The following is a 19,746-nucleotide window of genomic DNA, read 5'->3' on the forward strand; positions in this document are numbered from 1 at the left end:
TCAGACACACTTTACACTCTCCAGATGTTCAACACAGAAACACTGAGATCACACACACTTTACACTCTACAGATGTTCAACACAGAAACACTGAGATCAGACACACTTTACACTCTCCAGATGTTCAACACAGAAACACTGAGATCAGACACGCTTTACACTCTCCAGATGTTCAACACAGAAACACTGGGATCAGACACGCTTTACACTCTCCAGATGTTCAACACAGAAACACTGAGATCAGACACACTTTACACTCTCCAGATGTTCAACACAGAAACACTGGGATCAGACACGCTTTACACTCTCCAGATGTTCAACACAGAAACACTGAGATCAGACACGCTTTACACTCTCCAGATGTTCAACACAGAAACACTAAGATCAGACACGCTTTATACTCTCCAGATGTTCAACACAGAAACACTGAGATCAGACACGCTTTACACTCTCCAGATGTTCAACACAGAAACACTGAGATCAGACACACTTTACACTCTCCAGATGTTCAACACAGAAACACTGGGATCAGACACGCTTTTCACTCTCCAGATGTTCAACACAGAAACACTGAGATCAGACACGCTTTACACTCTCCAGATGTTCAACACAGAAACACTGAGATCAGACACGCTTTTCACTCTCCAGATGTTCAACACAGAAACACTGAGATCAGACACACTTTACACTCTCCAGATGTTCAACACAGAAACACTGAGATCAGACACGCTTTACACTCTCCAGATGTTCAACACAGAAACACTGGGATCAGACACGCTTTACACTCTCCAGATGTTCAACACAGAAACACTGAGATCAGACACACTTTACACTCTCCAGATGTTCAACACAGAAACACTGGGATCAGACACACTTTACACTCTCCAGATGTTCAACACAGAAACACTGAGATCAGACACACTTTACACTCTCCAGATGTTCAACACAGAAACACTGAGATCAGACACACTTTACACTCTCCAGATGTTCAACACAGAAACACTGAGATCAGACACGCTTTACACTCTCCAGATGTTCAACACAGAAACACTGAGATCAGAAACACTTTACACTCTCCAGATGTTCAACACAGAAACACTGAGATCAGACACACTTTACACTCTAAAGATGTTCAACACAGAAACACTGGGATCAGACACGCTTTACACTCTCCAGATGTTCAACACAGAAACACTGAGATCAGACACGCTTTACACTCTCCAGATGTTCAACACAGAAACACTGAGATCAGACACACTTTACACTCTCCAGATGTTCAACACAGAAACACTGAGATCAGACACACTTTACACTCTCCAGATGTTCAACACAGAAACACTGAGATCAGACACGCTTTACACTCTCCAGATGTTCAACACAGAAACACTGGGATCAGACACGCTTTACACTCTCCAGATGTTCAACACAGAAACACTGAGATCAGACACGCTTTTCACTCTCCAGATGTTCAACACAGAAACACTGAGATCAGAAACACTTTACACTCTCCAGATGTTCAACACAGAAACACTGAGATCAGACACACTTTATACACTCCAGATGTTCAACACAGAAACACTGAGATCAGACACGCTTTACACTCTCCAGATGTTCAACACAGAAACAGTGAGATCAGACACGCTTTACACTCTCCAGATGTTCAACACAGAAACACTGAGATCAGACACGCTTTTCACTCTCCAGATGTTCAACACAGAAACACTGAGATCAGAAACACTTTACACTCTCCAGATGTTCAACACAGAAACACTGAGATCACACACACTTTACACTCTCCAGATGTTCAACACAGAAACACTGAGATCAGACACACTTTACACTCTCCAGATGTTCAACACAGAAACACTGAGATCAGACACACTTAATACACTCTCCAGATGTTCAACACAGAAACACTGGGATCAGACACACTTTACACTCTCCAGATGTTCAACACAGAAACACTGAGATCACACACACTTTACACTCTACAGATGTTCAACACAGAAACACTGGGATCAGACACACTTTACACTCTCCAGATGTTCAACACAGAAACACTGAGATCAGACACGCTTTACACTCTCCAGATGTTCAACACAGAAACACTGGGATCAGACACGCTTTACACTCTCTCCAGATGTTCAACACAGAAACACTGAGATCAGACACACTTTACACTCTCCAGATGTTCAACACAGAAACACTGAGATCAGACACGCTTTACACTCTCCAGATGTTCAACACAGAAACACTGGGATCAGACACGCTTTACACTCTCCAGATGTTCAACACAGAAACACTGAGATCAGACACACTTTACACTCTCCAGATGTTCAACACAGAAACACTGGGATCAGACACACTTTACACTCTCCAGATGTTCAACACAGAAACACTGAGATCAGACACACTTTACACTCTCCAGATGTTCAACACAGAAACACTGAGATCAGACACACTTTACACTCTCCAGATGTTCAACACAGAAACACTGAGATCAGACACGCTTTACACTCTCCAGATGTTCAACACAGAAACACTGAGATCAGAAACACTTTACACTCTCCAGATGTTCAACACAGAAACACTGAGATCAGACACACTTTACACTCTCCAGATGTTCAACACAGAAACACTGGGATCAGACACGCTTTACACTCTCCAGATGTTCAACACAGAAACACTGAGATCAGACACGCTTTACACTCTCCAGATGTTCAACACAGAAACACTGAGATCAGACACGCTTTACACTCTCCAGATGTTCAACACAGAAACACTGAGATCAGACACGCTTTACACTCTCCAGATGTTCAACACAGAAACACTGAGATCAGACACACTTTACACTCTCCAGATGTTCAACACAGAAACACTGGGATCAGACACGCTTTTCACTCTCCAGATGTTCAACACAGAAACACTGAGATCAGACACGCTTTACACTCTCCAGATGTTCAACACAGAAACACTGAGATCAGACACGCTTTTCACTCTCCAGATGTTCAACACAGAAACACTGAGATCAGACACACTTTACACTCTCCAGATGTTCAACACAGAAACACTGAGATCAGACACGCTTTACACTCTCCAGATGTTCAACACAGAAACACTGGGATCAGACACGCTTTACACTCTCCAGATGTTCAACACAGAAACACTGAGATCAGACACACTTTACACTCTCCAGATGTTCAACACAGAAACACTGGGATCAGACACACTTTACACTCTCCAGATGTTCAACACAGAAACACTGAGATCAGACACACTTTACACTCTCCAGATGTTCAACACAGAAACACTGAGATCAGACACGCTTTACACTCTCCAGATGTTCAACACAGAAACACTGAGATCAGACACGCTTTACACTCTCCAGATGTTCAACACAGAAACACTGAGATCAGAAACACTTTACACTCTCCAGATGTTCAACACAGAAACACTGAGATCAGACACACTTTACACTCTAAAGATGTTCAACACAGAAACACTGGGATCAGACACGCTTTACACTCTCCAGATGTTCAACACAGAAACACTGAGATCAGACACGCTTTACACTCTCCAGATGTTCAACACAGAAACACTGAGATCAGACACACTTTACACTCTCCAGATGTTCAACACAGAAACACTGAGATCAGACACACTTTACACTCTCCAGATGTTCAACACAGAAACACTGAGATCAGACACGCTTTACACTCTCCAGATGTTCAACACAGAAACACTGGGATCAGACACGCTTTTCACTCTCCAGATGTTCAACACAGAAACACTGAGATCAGACACGCTTTACACTCTCCAGATGTTCAACACAGAAACACTGAGATCAGACACGCTTTTCACTCTCCAGATGTTCAACACAGAAACACTGAGATCAGACACACTTTACACTCTCCAGATGTTCAACACAGAAACACTGAGATCAGACACGCTTTACACTCTCCAGATGTTCAACACAGAAACACTGGGATCAGACACGCTTTACACTCTCCAGATGTTCAACACAGAAACACTGAGATCAGACACACTTTACACTCTCCAGATGTTCAACACAGAAACACTGGGATCAGACACACTTTACACTCTCCAGATGTTCAACACAGAAACACTGAGATCAGACACACTTTACACTCTCCAGATGTTCAACACAGAAACACTGAGATCAGACACACTTTACACTCTCCAGATGTTCAACACAGAAACACTGAGATCAGACACGCTTTACACTCTCCAGATGTTCAACACAGAAACACTGAGATCAGAAACACTTTACACTCTCCAGATGTTCAACACAGAAACACTGAGATCAGACACACTTTACACTCTAAAGATGTTCAACACAGAAACACTGGGATCAGACACGCTTTACACTCTCCAGATGTTCAACACAGAAACACTGAGATCAGACACGCTTTACACTCTCCAGATGTTCAACACAGAAACACTGAGATCAGACACACTTTACACTCTCCAGATGTTCAACACAGAAACACTGAGATCAGACACACTTTACACTCTCCAGATGTTCAACACAGAAACACTGAGATCAGACACGCTTTACACTCTCCAGATGTTCAACACAGAAACACTGGGATCAGACACGCTTTACACTCTCCAGATGTTCAACACAGAAACACTGAGATCAGACACGCTTTTCACTCTCCAGATGTTCAACACAGAAACACTGAGATCAGAAACACTTTACACTCTCCAGATGTTCAACACAGAAACACTGAGATCAGACACACTTTATACACTCCAGATGTTCAACACAGAAACACTGAGATCAGACACGCTTTACACTCTCCAGATGTTCAACACAGAAACACTGAGATCAGACACGCTTTACACTCTCCAGATGTTCAACACAGAAACACTGAGATCAGACACGCTTTTCACTCTCCAGATGTTCAACACAGAAACACTGAGATCAGAAACACTTTACACTCTCCAGATGTTCAACACAGAAACACTGAGATCACACACACTTTACACTCTCCAGATGTTCAACACAGAAACACTGAGATCAGACACACTTTACACTCTCCAGATGTTCAACACAGAAACACTGAGATCAGACACACTTAATACACTCTCCAGATGTTCAACACAGAAACACTGGGATCAGACACACTTTACACTCTCCAGATGTTCAACACAGAAACACTGAGATCACACACACTTTACACTCTACAGATGTTCAACACAGAAACACTGGGATCAGACACACTTTACACTCTCCAGATGTTCAACACAGAAACACTGAGATCAGACACGCTTTACACTCTCCAGATGTTCAACACAGAAACACTGGGATCAGACACGCTTTACACTCTCTCCAGATGTTCAACACAGAAACACTGAGATCAGACACACTTTACACTCTCCAGATGTTCAACACAGAAACACTGAGATCAGACACGCTTTACACTCTCCAGATGTTCAACACAGAAACACTGGGATCAGACACGCTTTACACTCTCCAGATGTTCAACACAGAAACACTGAGATCAGACACACTTTACACTCTCCAGATGTTCAACACAGAAACACTGGGATCAGACACACTTTACACTCTCCAGCTGTTCAACACAGAAACACTGAGATCAGACACACTTTACACTCTCCAGATGTTCAACACAGAAACACTGAGATCAGACACACTTTACACTCTCCAGATGTTCAACACAGAAACACTGAGATCAGACACGCTTTACACTCTCCAGATGTTCAACACAGAAACACTGAGATCAGAAACACTTTACACTCTCCAGATGTTCAACACAGAAACACTGGGATCAGACACGCTTTACACTCTCCAGATGTTCAACACAGAAACACTGAGATCAGACACGCTTTACACTCTCCAGATGTTCAACACAGAAACACTGAGATCAGACACGCTTTACACTCTCCAGATGTTCAACACAGAAACACTGAGATCAGACACACTTTACACTCTCCAGATGTTCAACACAGAAACACTGGGATCAGACACGCTTTACACTCTCCAGATGTTCAACACAGAAACACTGAGATCAGACACGCTTTACACTCTCCAGATGTTCAACACAGAAACACTGAGATCAGACACGCTTTACACTCTCCAGATGTTCAACACAGAAACACTGAGATCAGACACGCTTTACACTCTCCAGATGTTCAACACAGAAACACTGAGATCAGACACACTTTACACTCTCCAGATGTTCAACACAGAAACACTGGGATCAGACACGCTTTTCACTCTCCAGATGTTCAACACAGAAACACTGAGATCAGACACGCTTTACACTCTCCAGATGTTCAACACAGAAACACTGAGATCAGACACGCTTTTCACTCTCCAGATGTTCAACACAGAAACACTGAGATCAGACACACTTTACACTCTCCAGATGTTCAACACAGAAACACTGAGATCAGACACGCTTTACACTCTCCAGATGTTCAACACAGAAACACTGGGATCAGACACGCTTTACACTCTCCAGATGTTCAACACAGAAACACTGAGATCAGACACACTTTACACTCTCCAGATGTTCAACACAGAAACACTGGGATCAGACACACTTTACACTCTCCAGATGTTCAACACAGAAACACTGAGATCAGACACACTTTACACTCTCCAGATGTTCAACACAGAAACACTGAGATCAGACACACTTTACACTCTCCAGATGTTCAACACAGAAACACTGAGATCAGACACGCTTTACACTCTCCAGATGTTCAACACAGAAACACTGAGATCAGAAACACTTTACACTCTCCAGATGTTCAACACAGAAACACTGAGATCAGACACACTTTACACTCTAAAGATGTTCAACACAGAAACACTGGGATCAGACACGCTTTACACTCTCCAGATGTTCAACACAGAAACACTGAGATCAGACACGCTTTACACTCTCCAGATGTTCAACACAGAAACACTGAGATCAGACACACTTTACACTCTCCAGATGTTCAACACAGAAACACTGAGATCAGACACACTTTACACTCTCCAGATGTTCAACACAGAAACACTGAGATCAGACACGCTTTACACTCTCCAGATGTTCAACACAGAAACACTGGGATCAGACACGCTTTACACTCTCCAGATGTTCAACACAGAAACACTGAGATCAGACACGCTTTTCACTCTCCAGATGTTCAACACAGAAACACTGAGATCAGAAACACTTTACACTCTCCAGATGTTCAACACAGAAACACTGAGATCAGACACACTTTATACACTCCAGATGTTCAACACAGAAACACTGAGATCAGACACGCTTTACACTCTCCAGATGTTCAACACAGAAACACTGAGATCAGACACGCTTTACACTCTCCAGATGTTCAACACAGAAACACTGAGATCAGACACGCTTTTCACTCTCCAGATGTTCAACACAGAAACACTGAGATCAGAAACACTTTACACTCTCCAGATGTTCAACACAGAAACACTGAGATCAGACACACTTTATACACTCCAGATGTTCAACACAGAAACACTGAGATCAGACACGCTTTACACTCTCCAGATGTTCAACACAGAAACACTGAGATCAGACATGCTTTACACTCTCCAGATGTTCAACAGTTACTCGAGAGCTCCATGTGCCCTGATGGCGACTCACTTTCTATCATGTTGTAACTTTTCTTTTTTGTTTACTATTGAGGGTTTAACACAGATCAAATAAATTGTTTAACAAACTTGAACAAACATTCTACCGTTTTTTTTGTTTGTTTCATTCCCCCAAAGCTGGCAGTTTCTAATAATAATTCGAAATAAATAATAGAAAACCATTGTCTTTGATTTAACAAAAAAAGATCATCTTAAGGGTTCTTATCTGCGATTAATTTGTCCTGTGAAAACAATTTAGGTTATGCAACCTGAAGAAGGAGAAAAAAAACATTGAGTGCGCTGAAATATTTCACTTTTCATTAGCACTGTCCATTCCAAAAAAATCCACTTCGCCACAGCATCCTTTTTAAACCATCCAAACTTATGATTACTTCCCAATTCACCCTAAGACATGAATGAATGGATCAGCTCTTACATTGAGCTTAAAACCAAACGGTTTCTCTACGAGTACAAGTTTTTGAGGGAGCCACCAAACCCCCAACTGACCTCCTTCTTCATGTCAGCTTTTCTTTAGATGCCAAAACAGGGGAGCGAATTCAGCGCCCTCTAATGCCCTGTAGTGTTTCTACACCCTTCCATTCTTACATGGATGAGAGAGGGGACAAAAACTGTAACACATATTTCACTCAGTTATAATCTTCAATGATCTATTATTATCTATAACTTATCTACATAACCTGTGTATTTATACTCTTAGATATTATCATGTGTCTTGTTAGATTTATATGCATGTACTGGAAGCTTAAGTGTGTAGTAGAGGTTGACCGATTCAGTGGTTTTGCCGATTAACCGGCACCGATAGTTGATTGGTGGAATTATCGTTTACGGTGAAAATTACGTAAAATTTATATATTTATTTAATTTAGCTAATTTCAGTTTAGCACTGTTTTATTGTGAGTATTATATCCATTTAAAAAGATATCGGTTAAATTATCGGTTATCGGCATGTACCCTCAAACCTAAATATCGTTATCCGTAAAATCAATCGGTCGACCTCTAATTGTGTGTACAAGCATACTTGGCAATAAAGTGCTTTCTGATTATGATTTACATAAGGATGACAGCACAACAAAGTCTTCAGATCAATGTCAAACACATTATTCGACCAATACACTCATTCATTCTGTTTTAGTTCAGAGGCAAACCAGATACTTGCTTTCATACAACAGCCTCAAAAAGTGTGATAACACTTATGGCACACCATGTATAGGTAATAATAATAATAATAATAATGTAATAAGTCTTTCCATTCCTTTCTTGGAATCTTTTGTCTTTGATAAAAGTGAGATCTTGTACCATTATCATTCTGTGTGCACGACACCTAGGATGGGGAAATTTGACGACATCACACAGTGATGTCACGGATAGCCCACTACTTCCTCATTTCACTCGCCTCATTTATAAACTCTCCACCGACACGGAAAACAGAGCTGACAGACCACGACATGTCTGAAAATACAACACACACCCATGGAGAGAACATCTACTGTACATCTCAAGAGCAACTGCAAACAACGGTTCACATCAAGAGATCTACGCTAAACTCTTCAAATGACAGTCCCTCATTACCATGTGCTCATAATGACATCACAGTTGCCCGACATCGACTTTCAATCTGATAATTAACACATCAGCAAAGCTCCGGTAGGAAAACACATCTCCCATGTTATTACTGATGTCAGCGCACGCTTGAGACATATGATGGCCGACAAAGGAAAATGGACATGTTCACCCTTTACGCAAATGTTATTAAAGATTTTATAGTGCATAGTTGTGCTTAGAGTCAATGTATTTTTATTTATCGAACATGCCAAATTGTGCGACATCATTTTTAAACAAATTATGAACACATGCAAAAACAAGAGAACCAAAGAAATATTAACAACTGTTTTTGTTGTAGGCACTGTATGCTTTATTTCCTGAGATTTTAGATACAGAAAGCTTTTGTAACAAAAGCACTGTGCATATCTTTACTGTCACTTTTGATCCATGAAATCCAACCTTGGTAAATAAAAGTATTAAATACTTTCATTTATTTCCAAAAAAAAAAAATGGTAAAAAAAAAAACTTTTGAATGGTAGTTTATAATGTTACAAAAGCTTTATTTCAGATAAATGAACTACTGTGGAAAACTACCTTGTGCTATCTGCATAATCCACTTTGAATTCATATGCTCTTCTGTCATATGCTGTCCACACAATAATTCATCCTCCACTCTAAATAAGAAACCCACATTGAGCCATGTTGCCTGTGTTTCTATGTTTGGCAACAACTGGGCCGTCTAGAGATTTCAAAAGTGAGATTTACATATGGGAAAGACAGGAATTCACCACCTTCCAGTCACTTCTACTTCCTTCTGTCTATAACAACACCCAGTTTCATGACTGAAATCTCTAGAGTCTGAAACACTGTCAAACAAACACTCATCATGGAAACCCTTCAGGGGAAATCTCCACCATCACAAACCCCGCAGAAGTTTTAAAGGGATAGTTCACTTTTTTTAAATTAATTTTTGATATGTTTTATCTTACCTCAAGGGCATTCAAGATGTTGGCGTCTTTGTTTCCACAGTATTTTCAATTTTGATATTTTTAGGTCAAACCGTTCTTGTCTATCAGTCATATAATGCAGGTTTAGGGGGTCCACCTCAAAGAGCATGCACAGAAAAGTCCAAATTAAACATGATTTAATGACTCATAAATGTAAGTACACATTGATGGCCTAAGACACAAAACGAGCGGTTTGTGTGAGAAAACTGGAAAGTGCCGGAAGTGATCTCTCACGCGATTGCGGAAAAAAAAAAAAATCAACGTCGTCTGATGTATCGAAATTGTCTTCCATTGCAATTTCCTGTATATCTAAATATGTTTAGATCTTCACAGTGAAGGATAACACTTCTGAAATAATGAGTGACGTACACTCGCGTGAGAGACCGAAGCGGCCGCGGCCTCAGATTAGTTGGACATGGCTGTGGTTACAAGAGGTAAAACGATATAAATACTGTTGGTTTTCTCACACAAACCACTCGTTTCGTGTCTTAGGCCATCAATGTGTTCTTACATTTACGAGTCATTAAATCATGTTTAATTTTGACTTCTCTGCATGCTCTTTGGTGGACCCCCTAAACCTCCATTATATGACTGATAGACAACAACGGTTTGACCTAAAAATGTCAAAATTGAAAATACTGTGGAAACAAAGACACCTACATCTTGGATGCCCTTGAGGTAAGATAAAACATATCAAAAATTCATTTCAAAGTGAACTATCCCTTTAAGAGCACTGACGTACAGTACACAGCTCCATCTGAAACCTGCACACACACTGTCAAACACACTACACTTAGTATGTCAGTATGTCAGTCCTCAAAGCCTGTTAGCACGTCAAGCCATGCTAACGTCATGGGTTTGATTCTCACGAGCACGTTGTACTGATGAAAACCCCCTTTACAGTCTCTGAATACATGTGAATATCGATCGGCACATGTCCATGTCAGTGTGTCCCAGTGGCACACAGAGATGACCCGGTTACCAGTCAGGGATGCGATCCAAAGATAATCAACTGCTAGGGGAGAATTACACGTACATTAACCATCATAATCATAATGATAGTGGTTTTAGGTCAATAATCATATGATTAGAAGACTCGATGAGAATGAATCACATTTATGATGTTGTGGTGAAGATAAATCCTGCACCAGTGCAACACTTTTCTAAACGTCATAACCATTTGTTAACAAAAATAGTTTCTGCCTTAAATATTACATTTGTTAATTGAACGCATTATTAGCAAACTGTGGTTTTGTATATTATGTACATTTACTCAGATCAGAGATGACTCTTGTAATGTGGACATTTTCCGTAAAACTGCTTTTGAAACGACGTGTTATTGTGAAAAGCGCTATACGAATAAATGTGAACCGAATTGATATCATTTCCATGTCTGTAAACATCCAGATTCAATGAACTTTACATCTGCATCTACACACATTTAATTTATAATGTTCTGTGAATCCATCAGCATATCAAATAAAACATGAAAAAACTCAACTGAGCTGAAAATGAATGAAATTCAGACACATGAAGGCTAAAGAGAGAGAGAGAGCTTACCTCCTTCTCTCTCTTCCAGGGTTTGAGACAGCAGAAGCTCCAGTAAAGCACATCACCGATCATGACCGGCGGCTACAGCGTGCGGATCATTCTAGCGGAGCCGGCGAGGGAACACAACACACACACACACACCCACCCAACGCTGAGCTCATCCCAGAAACCTCTGTTTCTCTCTCTGTCTCTCGCCCGCTCACTCTGAGTCGGTGACTTCACTTCCTGTCGAGCGACACGCACACCTCCCCCACTCGACCCAACCCTCCCACTAACACACACACACACACACACAACCTCTTCCAGGGAAAACAGGCTCAAATCTTCAGCTGTACAGCTCAAAGACTACTGATGCCAGCAACCTGGTAAACACGGCTGAGGGTGCCATGTGATCCAATCAGAGTGAAACTGTCCGTATCAGTCAGATCGCAACACTGTACAGACCAAACACAACCCCGAGAGTTATTGACGGTAACTCTCAGGAATCAGATCAGGTGGATCTGTGAGAAGGCATGAGGGACGTGGGGAATGTGGAAACACAACTACACTCAAAACTGAACAACACACACATTCGACACTTGAGTTTTCATGACAAACGGCTGAAATTAGTCATGGCAATGAAACTAGCAAGGAGGTCTGGGTGGGTGGGGGGGAACATAAACAGATCCACACAGACAAGTCTGTCACTGAGCTCACAGAAAGACACGAATAAACACCGGAGCCGTGGCGGATAACACAGGCCTGTTGTGTGTGTGTGTGTGCGGCGGGAGGAGGGTTTCCACAGAATCAGCATCGCTCATGTGGGACGCGTGTGAGAGTGATTGCATTACCCCACTCAGCGTAACTCACTCCTGACAGAGCGCAGAAGCTTTAACCCAGATGAAGTGAGGGATTCGAAACGCTCTCTACGGTAGAAACCCATTTACAGTCACTCACTCTATCCACAAGTTTCCGAGGGGCGCTCCTGTAAAAAATAAAGTGGGTGAAACTTCCGGTGAGGCGGCGGAAGTAGCATTCCAATGGTGTTTTGTGTGTTAGTTAGCGAAGAGGCTAGCTGTTTTTCGGAGAATTATTTTACTATTTAAAGATGCAAATCTTTATGAGAGATGTCGTTACGGAGCTCAGGGACAACATGTGCTGTTCGCGGTTGTATGTATAACCGGACTAAACTAATTCAGTGGCTTAAACGTGATTGTTTTGAACATAAGCTGAAAACGAAATCAGAGTGATCCTGCCAGAGCCCGTCTCTGATCCTGCCAACGACTGTAGTTTCCATCACCTCCCAAAAGACGACGAATCTTCCTTTTGTTTTGTGTACATTTGTTTAAATTCTTAATATTCTATAAACTCTCTCAGCATGTGATTGGCTGTTCGCTACTGATGTTACACCTAAACTCAGGAGTTGACAGAATACCAAATGTGCCAGTTAATGTATTCAAGCAGCACATTCATTTGTAGCACAATGAGTAAGTGTGTGTTTTTTATTTTAATTGTTTGTCAGCTCGCACAACTGTCTGTCACCATGCCTTGATGAGTATTGATTATTAATAATGTTATTATAATACTCCCAATCAACTACTGCGGAGGGTAAAGGTACTGTTACTTCACCCTTTTTAATTTCGTTGAGGTTGTGTTCCCACATCGTTAGCTAGTTTGGATCGCTATAACTTGAATGACCGTCAACTGTTGAATGAACGAGTGTCAAGCATGTCAAGTCGCGCTTTGTTTACTTCCAACCGGAAGTCGCGCCCACTTTTGACGCAAGGCATCATGGGGCGTAGGAAACTTGTGGATACTCTAAAACGCACAGTATTGTTTTGTTTTGGAAAACGATTCTTATCAATACATTATAGTTATTTAGGGGTCACGAACTGGCTTTTTTACATTTTATCATATTGTTGTCTGAGGTCAACTTATGACGTTCGCTCGGTTTTTACATTCAAAAACATCAAAATGAATGAGTAATAGGCTATTTTCTACCCTCGCTTTGAGCCTAGCTGAAAAACACTAAGTTTTTATGGGCGTCTCGCACTGAAGACTTGGAAGTAAACGCCCACTGCTGTGAGTGGATAATAGTTTTGCATATTATAATGAGTTTCACACTCGATCCGGTTTGTCATCATGATGTAGGCATCTATCTTATTTAGCTATGCGTGTGATGCGTGAATCGGTGGGCGGGGCTAACGGCCGTGATGAAGTAGGCGTTGATCTTCTTCTGCGGGGGTGGGGTTTTATCCTTTTTGTCGTCATAGTTCCCCACTTTTAAAAACGAGTCGTTTGCTGAGGCTGGTGTCAATAAAAGCTTTCATTGGACTAACAAGGACGTTTTCAGTTCTGAAACTTACAGGATATTCAGGATATACTTACATTCTTATAATATGATGACCTCTTAAGGCCTGTTCACACTGGAACGAATTTCGCACGTGTCTAACGCCTCGTGACTAAACAAATGGCGCCAATGTGAGTGTGGAGACCAACGCATAAAACGTCATGCGTAAAAGCGTTATTTTTAAAAAACTTGGGTTCGTTTTTTTAGTTTGACGCGCTGCGTAAAAAATATCCGACCAATGAGATTGGCGCTTTTGCTCACGTGTTTGGAGCTTCTGAAGTTACCGTAAACGCAACTTGGAGGTAGGGGTGGGCGATATGCCAAAAATATCATATCACGATTTTTTTTAGGAAAATCACGATCACGATTTTTTTTCAAGTTGGTTTATTTTGCAAGTGGCTGTTCATTACAGCCAAACTAATGTCCCTATGTTAAAAACAAAGCCTTAGGTAACAAAAGAAAGGCATACATTTAGGCCAGTGGTGAAGATAAAAATCTTTGTCATTATTTTCTTTGTTATTAAAAAAAATAAGACAAGATAACATTACACAGATTAATATTCAAATGAAATAAACAGTGCTTTATTTTTTTCAGGTACAGTAGGTGTATTTAGCAGTAGCATTGAAGAAAGTAATTAAATGAACAAATATGAAATTAAAACACTACATAGACTTCACTGTATAAATTATTGATTCTTATTAAAGCTACTATTAAAGTTCTCAGTCAGTGAGTGATTTTCTCCTTGTGTCATTTGTTTTATTAACACTAAAGGGATAGTTCCCTCAGTCAAAAATGAAAATGGTCTTAATTTACTCTCTCAAGACGTTTTAAACCCGAATAAGTTTCTTTCTTCTGTTGAAAATAAAAGTTATTTTGAATAATGTGGGTAACCGAACAGTTCAGTTCAGTTCAGTCAACTTTATTTAATCCCACAAGGGGCAATTCATTTAGAGCAGCATGAATACATAGAACAATCAGACACAATATTCACAACATACTGTCAGTCAGTTATGTGCACATTTAAAAAACCTCAAAAACCCTACCTAGAGTTTAATAGTTTAATCGCACAAGGAATGAAAGATTTGGAGTAGCGGTTCGTCTTACATACGGGAAGCATTTATAAAGACCCTCTGCTCTCTAACAGAGTTAGGAAATCTAAAATCCATAAAACAAGTTGATGAGGCAAATTAAAATCAAATAGGAGCTTGTCTATTAGAATATGCGGTTGCATTGTATTAAAAGCGGAGGAAAAATCTGCAAACAGAAGCCTGGCATGGGATTTTGGTTTCTCTAAATGCTTGTATACATTATTCAAAATAAAAAGCTTTGCGTCCTCTACTCCCCTCCCCGCTCGATATGCAAATTGCAGGGGGTCAAGTTTTTCCTCTACAGCTGATAGTACCCGGTTTTTAATGATTTTCTCAAATACCTTCAGAATTAGTGATGTTAGAGCAACAGGCCTGAAATCATTTAATTGCATAGGTTTGCTAATCTTTGGAACTGGGATCACTTTGGATGATTTCCAGAGAGAGGGGACTACACTACTGTCCAGTGATATCTGGAAGAACGCCACTCAGCTGATCGGCACAATAGCGTAGTGTCCGCCCACAGACAAGATCAGGTCCAGGGGCCTTCCTGATATTGACCCTATTCAGATGGTCCCTGACACACTCCTGACTGATGGTAGCCTCATTTGGTAACCGAACAGTTGCTGGTCCCAAGTGTATAGTTGTTGTTTTTTTTCCTCCTGGATGTTAATGGGGACCAGTCTTTTGTGTTCAGCACAAGAAAGAATTTAATACAGGTTTGGAACAACATTAGAGTGAGTAAATAATGACAGATTATTTATTTTTTGTTTACTATCCCTTTAAGTACAAGCGGCAGTACTATTTACTACTGTCGCTTTTAGACCAGCACGCGACACGTTTAATATAGACGCATATTACACCAGATTTTTCTCAAATGTTTGCTTTCACTTTAGACACATATCTGTTTATGTAAGCATTGTGTGTATTTAACAGTATTAGCATAATAAGACTACAGTAGAAAGATAACTTAGTCCAGTATTCAGGCGCTGTTTGTCAGGCTTCTAGTGCATGTAAGCGTCGGGGGTTATGCGGTCAGGACAGCGCACGTTAGAACAGCGCATCAGCACGTGAATTAAATGTTTAACTGGCGAGGCTTATGCAAATAATGAACTTTTGTGAATTGCAGTGTCTCGTACCTATTCATTGACGTGTGATCGTGTGTAGGCTACGTCGCGTTGTACAGTTGAGAGACAGAGGCGCCAGAGCTGAACTGATAGAATGCACTGTAACACGATACTACCATATTTCATCAAAAGCAGATCGTGGAGACATTTTAATCATCCACGATTAAAAATCGTCATATCGCACACCCCTACTTGGGGGCGCTCAAACACAAAACGGTCTTGCCGAACACACATATGCAACGGTTAAGAAGATCTACGCCAAGAAGCGTCGCCATCTACACAGCCAGGAAGAAATAAGATGAGGAAGATGCAAGGCAAGATGAAGGTAGAGCTGCTGGTTTCGTTGGTGTCAGAACATAAAGAACTATATGACAAACGCGACAGGGACCACAAACATCTTGATAAAAGAGAACTACTGTATGGAGTGGGATTGCAGAGTAAATGGGCGCCATCTAATGTCAGGGAATGAATCTGCATGTTCACTCGGCTCATCGTCAGCGAAAATCTCTTGGGTGTGAACACAAAAAACGCGTTGAAAAACGCTGACCAATAACGCGCGCTGATATTCGTCCCGGTGTGTACGGGCCTTCAGATGTCAAACGCTCAAGGAAATTTTCTCAGTTCATCACACCTTTAAGGGAATGTATTCATTACAATCAACAATTCTGAAAGCAACTCGGACAAAACATTTTAATCGGATGGTTGCAGTGCGTTATGGGATTGGAAACACGCAATGGAAACTTAGGGCCAATCCCAATTCTACCCCTTACCCCTTCACTTTCCCCTTCCCCTCCGTTTTGCGCGTCCACGTGAAGGGGTAGGGCTGTCCCAATTCTCTTTTGGTTGGAGGGGGAGGGCTAGGGTGAAGGGCCAGATAGCCCTTCAAACGAAGATTTTTCGGGAGCACACTTCAAACGAAGGGGTATGAGAAGTGTCACTGCTAACCCAGGCTGGCTGCCCAAGCGACAAAGGAGACCCATACATTTAAGTATTTGTGGCTTTAATAAGTATTATAACGACAAATAATGATTTGCTTTATGGTACATTCAATATTGTGTTCATATTTACGGTCAGTTTCTTCACAGAAACGTTTGTAAAAAAAAAATCGCTAAAATTACTGTAGTTTGCTAACGATAGTCCTGCAACATACTTTCGTCGTCTCCGTTGTTTCCTGCGAACTTCACAAGATAAATGCAAGAAAATAGCTGTAACCCACGCGACTGAGATAACTGCAGCTGTCGACGGCATCTTGGACGTTGTGATAAACATCAGCGCATCTCCTGTGACGTAGGCGCTAGCGACGACTTATAACGACGTTTAACGGAGGCGTAGTGGTGTCCCATTTCTTAGGGGAATATTTTCACCCCTACGCATTGCCACTCTGTTTCAAGGGTCAAGGGGAAGGCGAAGGGGTAGGGCTAGGGGAAAGTGAAGGGGTAAGGGGTAGAATTGGGATTGGCCCTTAGTGTTAGTCGTGTATTGCGCAACAAAGAGTACATGGTTTTCAGGCGGGGTTAACTGGAGGGGTTCGAGTGCTGTGTTATCTGGAGCTTCAGCTTCTAGCACGGGCTCAACAGGCAAACTGGCCAGGAAAAGAGTGATCCAACACTTTCCCCTATGGAAAGGTCAAGGGAGAGAGAGAAAGAGGGATACGGCCGTCTTTGAGCCAGGTGTGGGACAGGAGCAAACACTAGTCCATGTCCTCGGGGTTCAGACCCTCACCTACGGTCATGACCTTTGGATAGTCACCAAAAGAACGAGCCTGAGAAACGGGATGTGACGCTCTGAGACTGCTGAGGGGTTCGGCATGTCAAAGATGAGGGAGTACCTTGGGATCCTCCAGGAGCAGGACTACAAATATCCAGGAACACTTTCTATGAAGACCAAGCTTATAATGAAATATAGCTCCATTTTTACTTTATTTATAAGTATTACAACTCTATAGATATATTTATAAAGACTCATTAAAGGGGACATATCATGCCAAATCCACTTTTTTAGCCCTTAAATGCATTTTGTTGTATATTTAGAGTGTTTATGAGTACATAAAAGTTGCTTCGTTTATATATTTATATTCTGTTTTGGTCATATTTTTCAACCTGTTCAGATTTTTTTGTCCTCTATGACAATTAAAACAATTACGTCGCAGTATTTGCAGCAGAACTGACAAATAAGGACATTGACTACCGGTCCAACACTTCGAGCAATCCGCCATTATTATTTCTCGCTCCGATTTTGTAGTCCGAGCTCAATGATGCAGAAGTTACGAGAGGGCAAGTCAAAATGTTCGGTTGTTGGATGTAGTGACCCACACGCTTCATTACACCGTCTCCCAGCATCAGAACCTCTTCGAAGTGCCTGGTTGAGTTTTATTTATCAAGGAAATGTACCCACATCTGTGGGTAAAGTCATGTGTTGTGTGTGCAAAGCACTTCAAGGATTCCCACTTCAACCTCCGCCAGTATCAAGAAGGATTCGCCGATTGACTTCGTCTGAATGAGAGGTAAATTCCTTCTATCTTTGGAGACGACGAACAGAGCATTTCGATAAGCTGTAAATATCGTTAATAAAAATAAAGTACTTTACTTTCTTAAACTTAAACACTGTGGTCATGGTTTAGCAGTACCTTTGTGTTTCTTTGTTTTTGTTTTGAAGTAACGTTACACGTCTGCAGCATACAGTTTAAAAAAATATTTTTAATGTTACAAACTAGACACTGCAACAATATTTTTTAAAGTATAATTTCAGACTCTAATGAGCAATGGATATGGATGAGGAGATATAGATTTTAACAAATCAAAATGACCATTCATGACCTCTAATGCACACAAATTCAATGTGCCTCTGGATCTGTGTTTTATATTTGATCATTTATAAGTCTGTGTTATGAGCACGCACATTGAAAAAGCAAATGCATGACATACGTAATTATAAAATATAATATAACTGTTGTTATAATGCAGTGTAGTTCTTAATTAAATATATTAAATGGGGATATAGACCATTTTCACAAGATGTAAACAACACTGGTCCAGAAGCACTTCCTGTTTCAGTTTGTAACTGTTTTCTTTATTTCACATGTAAAGAAAACATCTTAAAGATGTTTAACTTCCCTTTGCGTTCTTGCTGAGCAGACTCGTCCTCCTCACAGGAGTCTACAGAGCTGACCTCCGTCCTCATCCAATCCCCTAATGAAGATGTGTGTCTGCCAGTCAAGCGCAGGAAGAGCGAGCTGAGCCATCTTTAATTCACTTATCCCGAGTCTGGGGAGTTTAATCATCGGGATGCACTGCCCGAGGCCGTCTGCGTGCCACTAAATCACACAGAGAGTAGCCCAGACGCTTTATATAGACAAACACAGACCACAGACCCAACCATCTGCTTTATAGCTCACGCAGAGCGAAACCAAACTCTGGTCGTGACTAACTCTGCA

At 41.1% G+C, this 19,746-nt stretch overlaps 1 protein-coding gene across 4 annotated transcripts in view; it reads right to left on the reverse strand.

The window, feature by feature from the left end:
* limk1a (LIM domain kinase 1a) overlaps positions 1-19,746 on the reverse strand; it is a 112,496-nt gene that overhangs the window by 31,498 nt on the left and 61,252 nt on the right. The window contains exon 1 of one of the 4 annotated variants that reach the window (XM_039654102.2): positions 11,782-11,967. The exons of the other annotated variants lie outside the window; for them this stretch is intronic. Within the exon in view, the coding sequence (XP_039510036.2) occupies positions 11,782-11,844 (63 nt within the window). The 5' untranslated portion in view covers positions 11,845-11,967. Of the gene's footprint in view, positions 1-11,781; positions 11,968-19,746 lie in introns of those variants that run through there. 4 annotated transcript variants of the gene reach the window in all.

Source organism: Pimephales promelas, chromosome 16 (assembly GCF_988280905.1).
Source record: "Pimephales promelas chromosome 16, fPimPro1.hap1.1, whole genome shotgun sequence".
NCBI classification, from domain to species: Eukaryota; Metazoa; Chordata; class Actinopteri; order Cypriniformes; family Leuciscidae; genus Pimephales; species Pimephales promelas.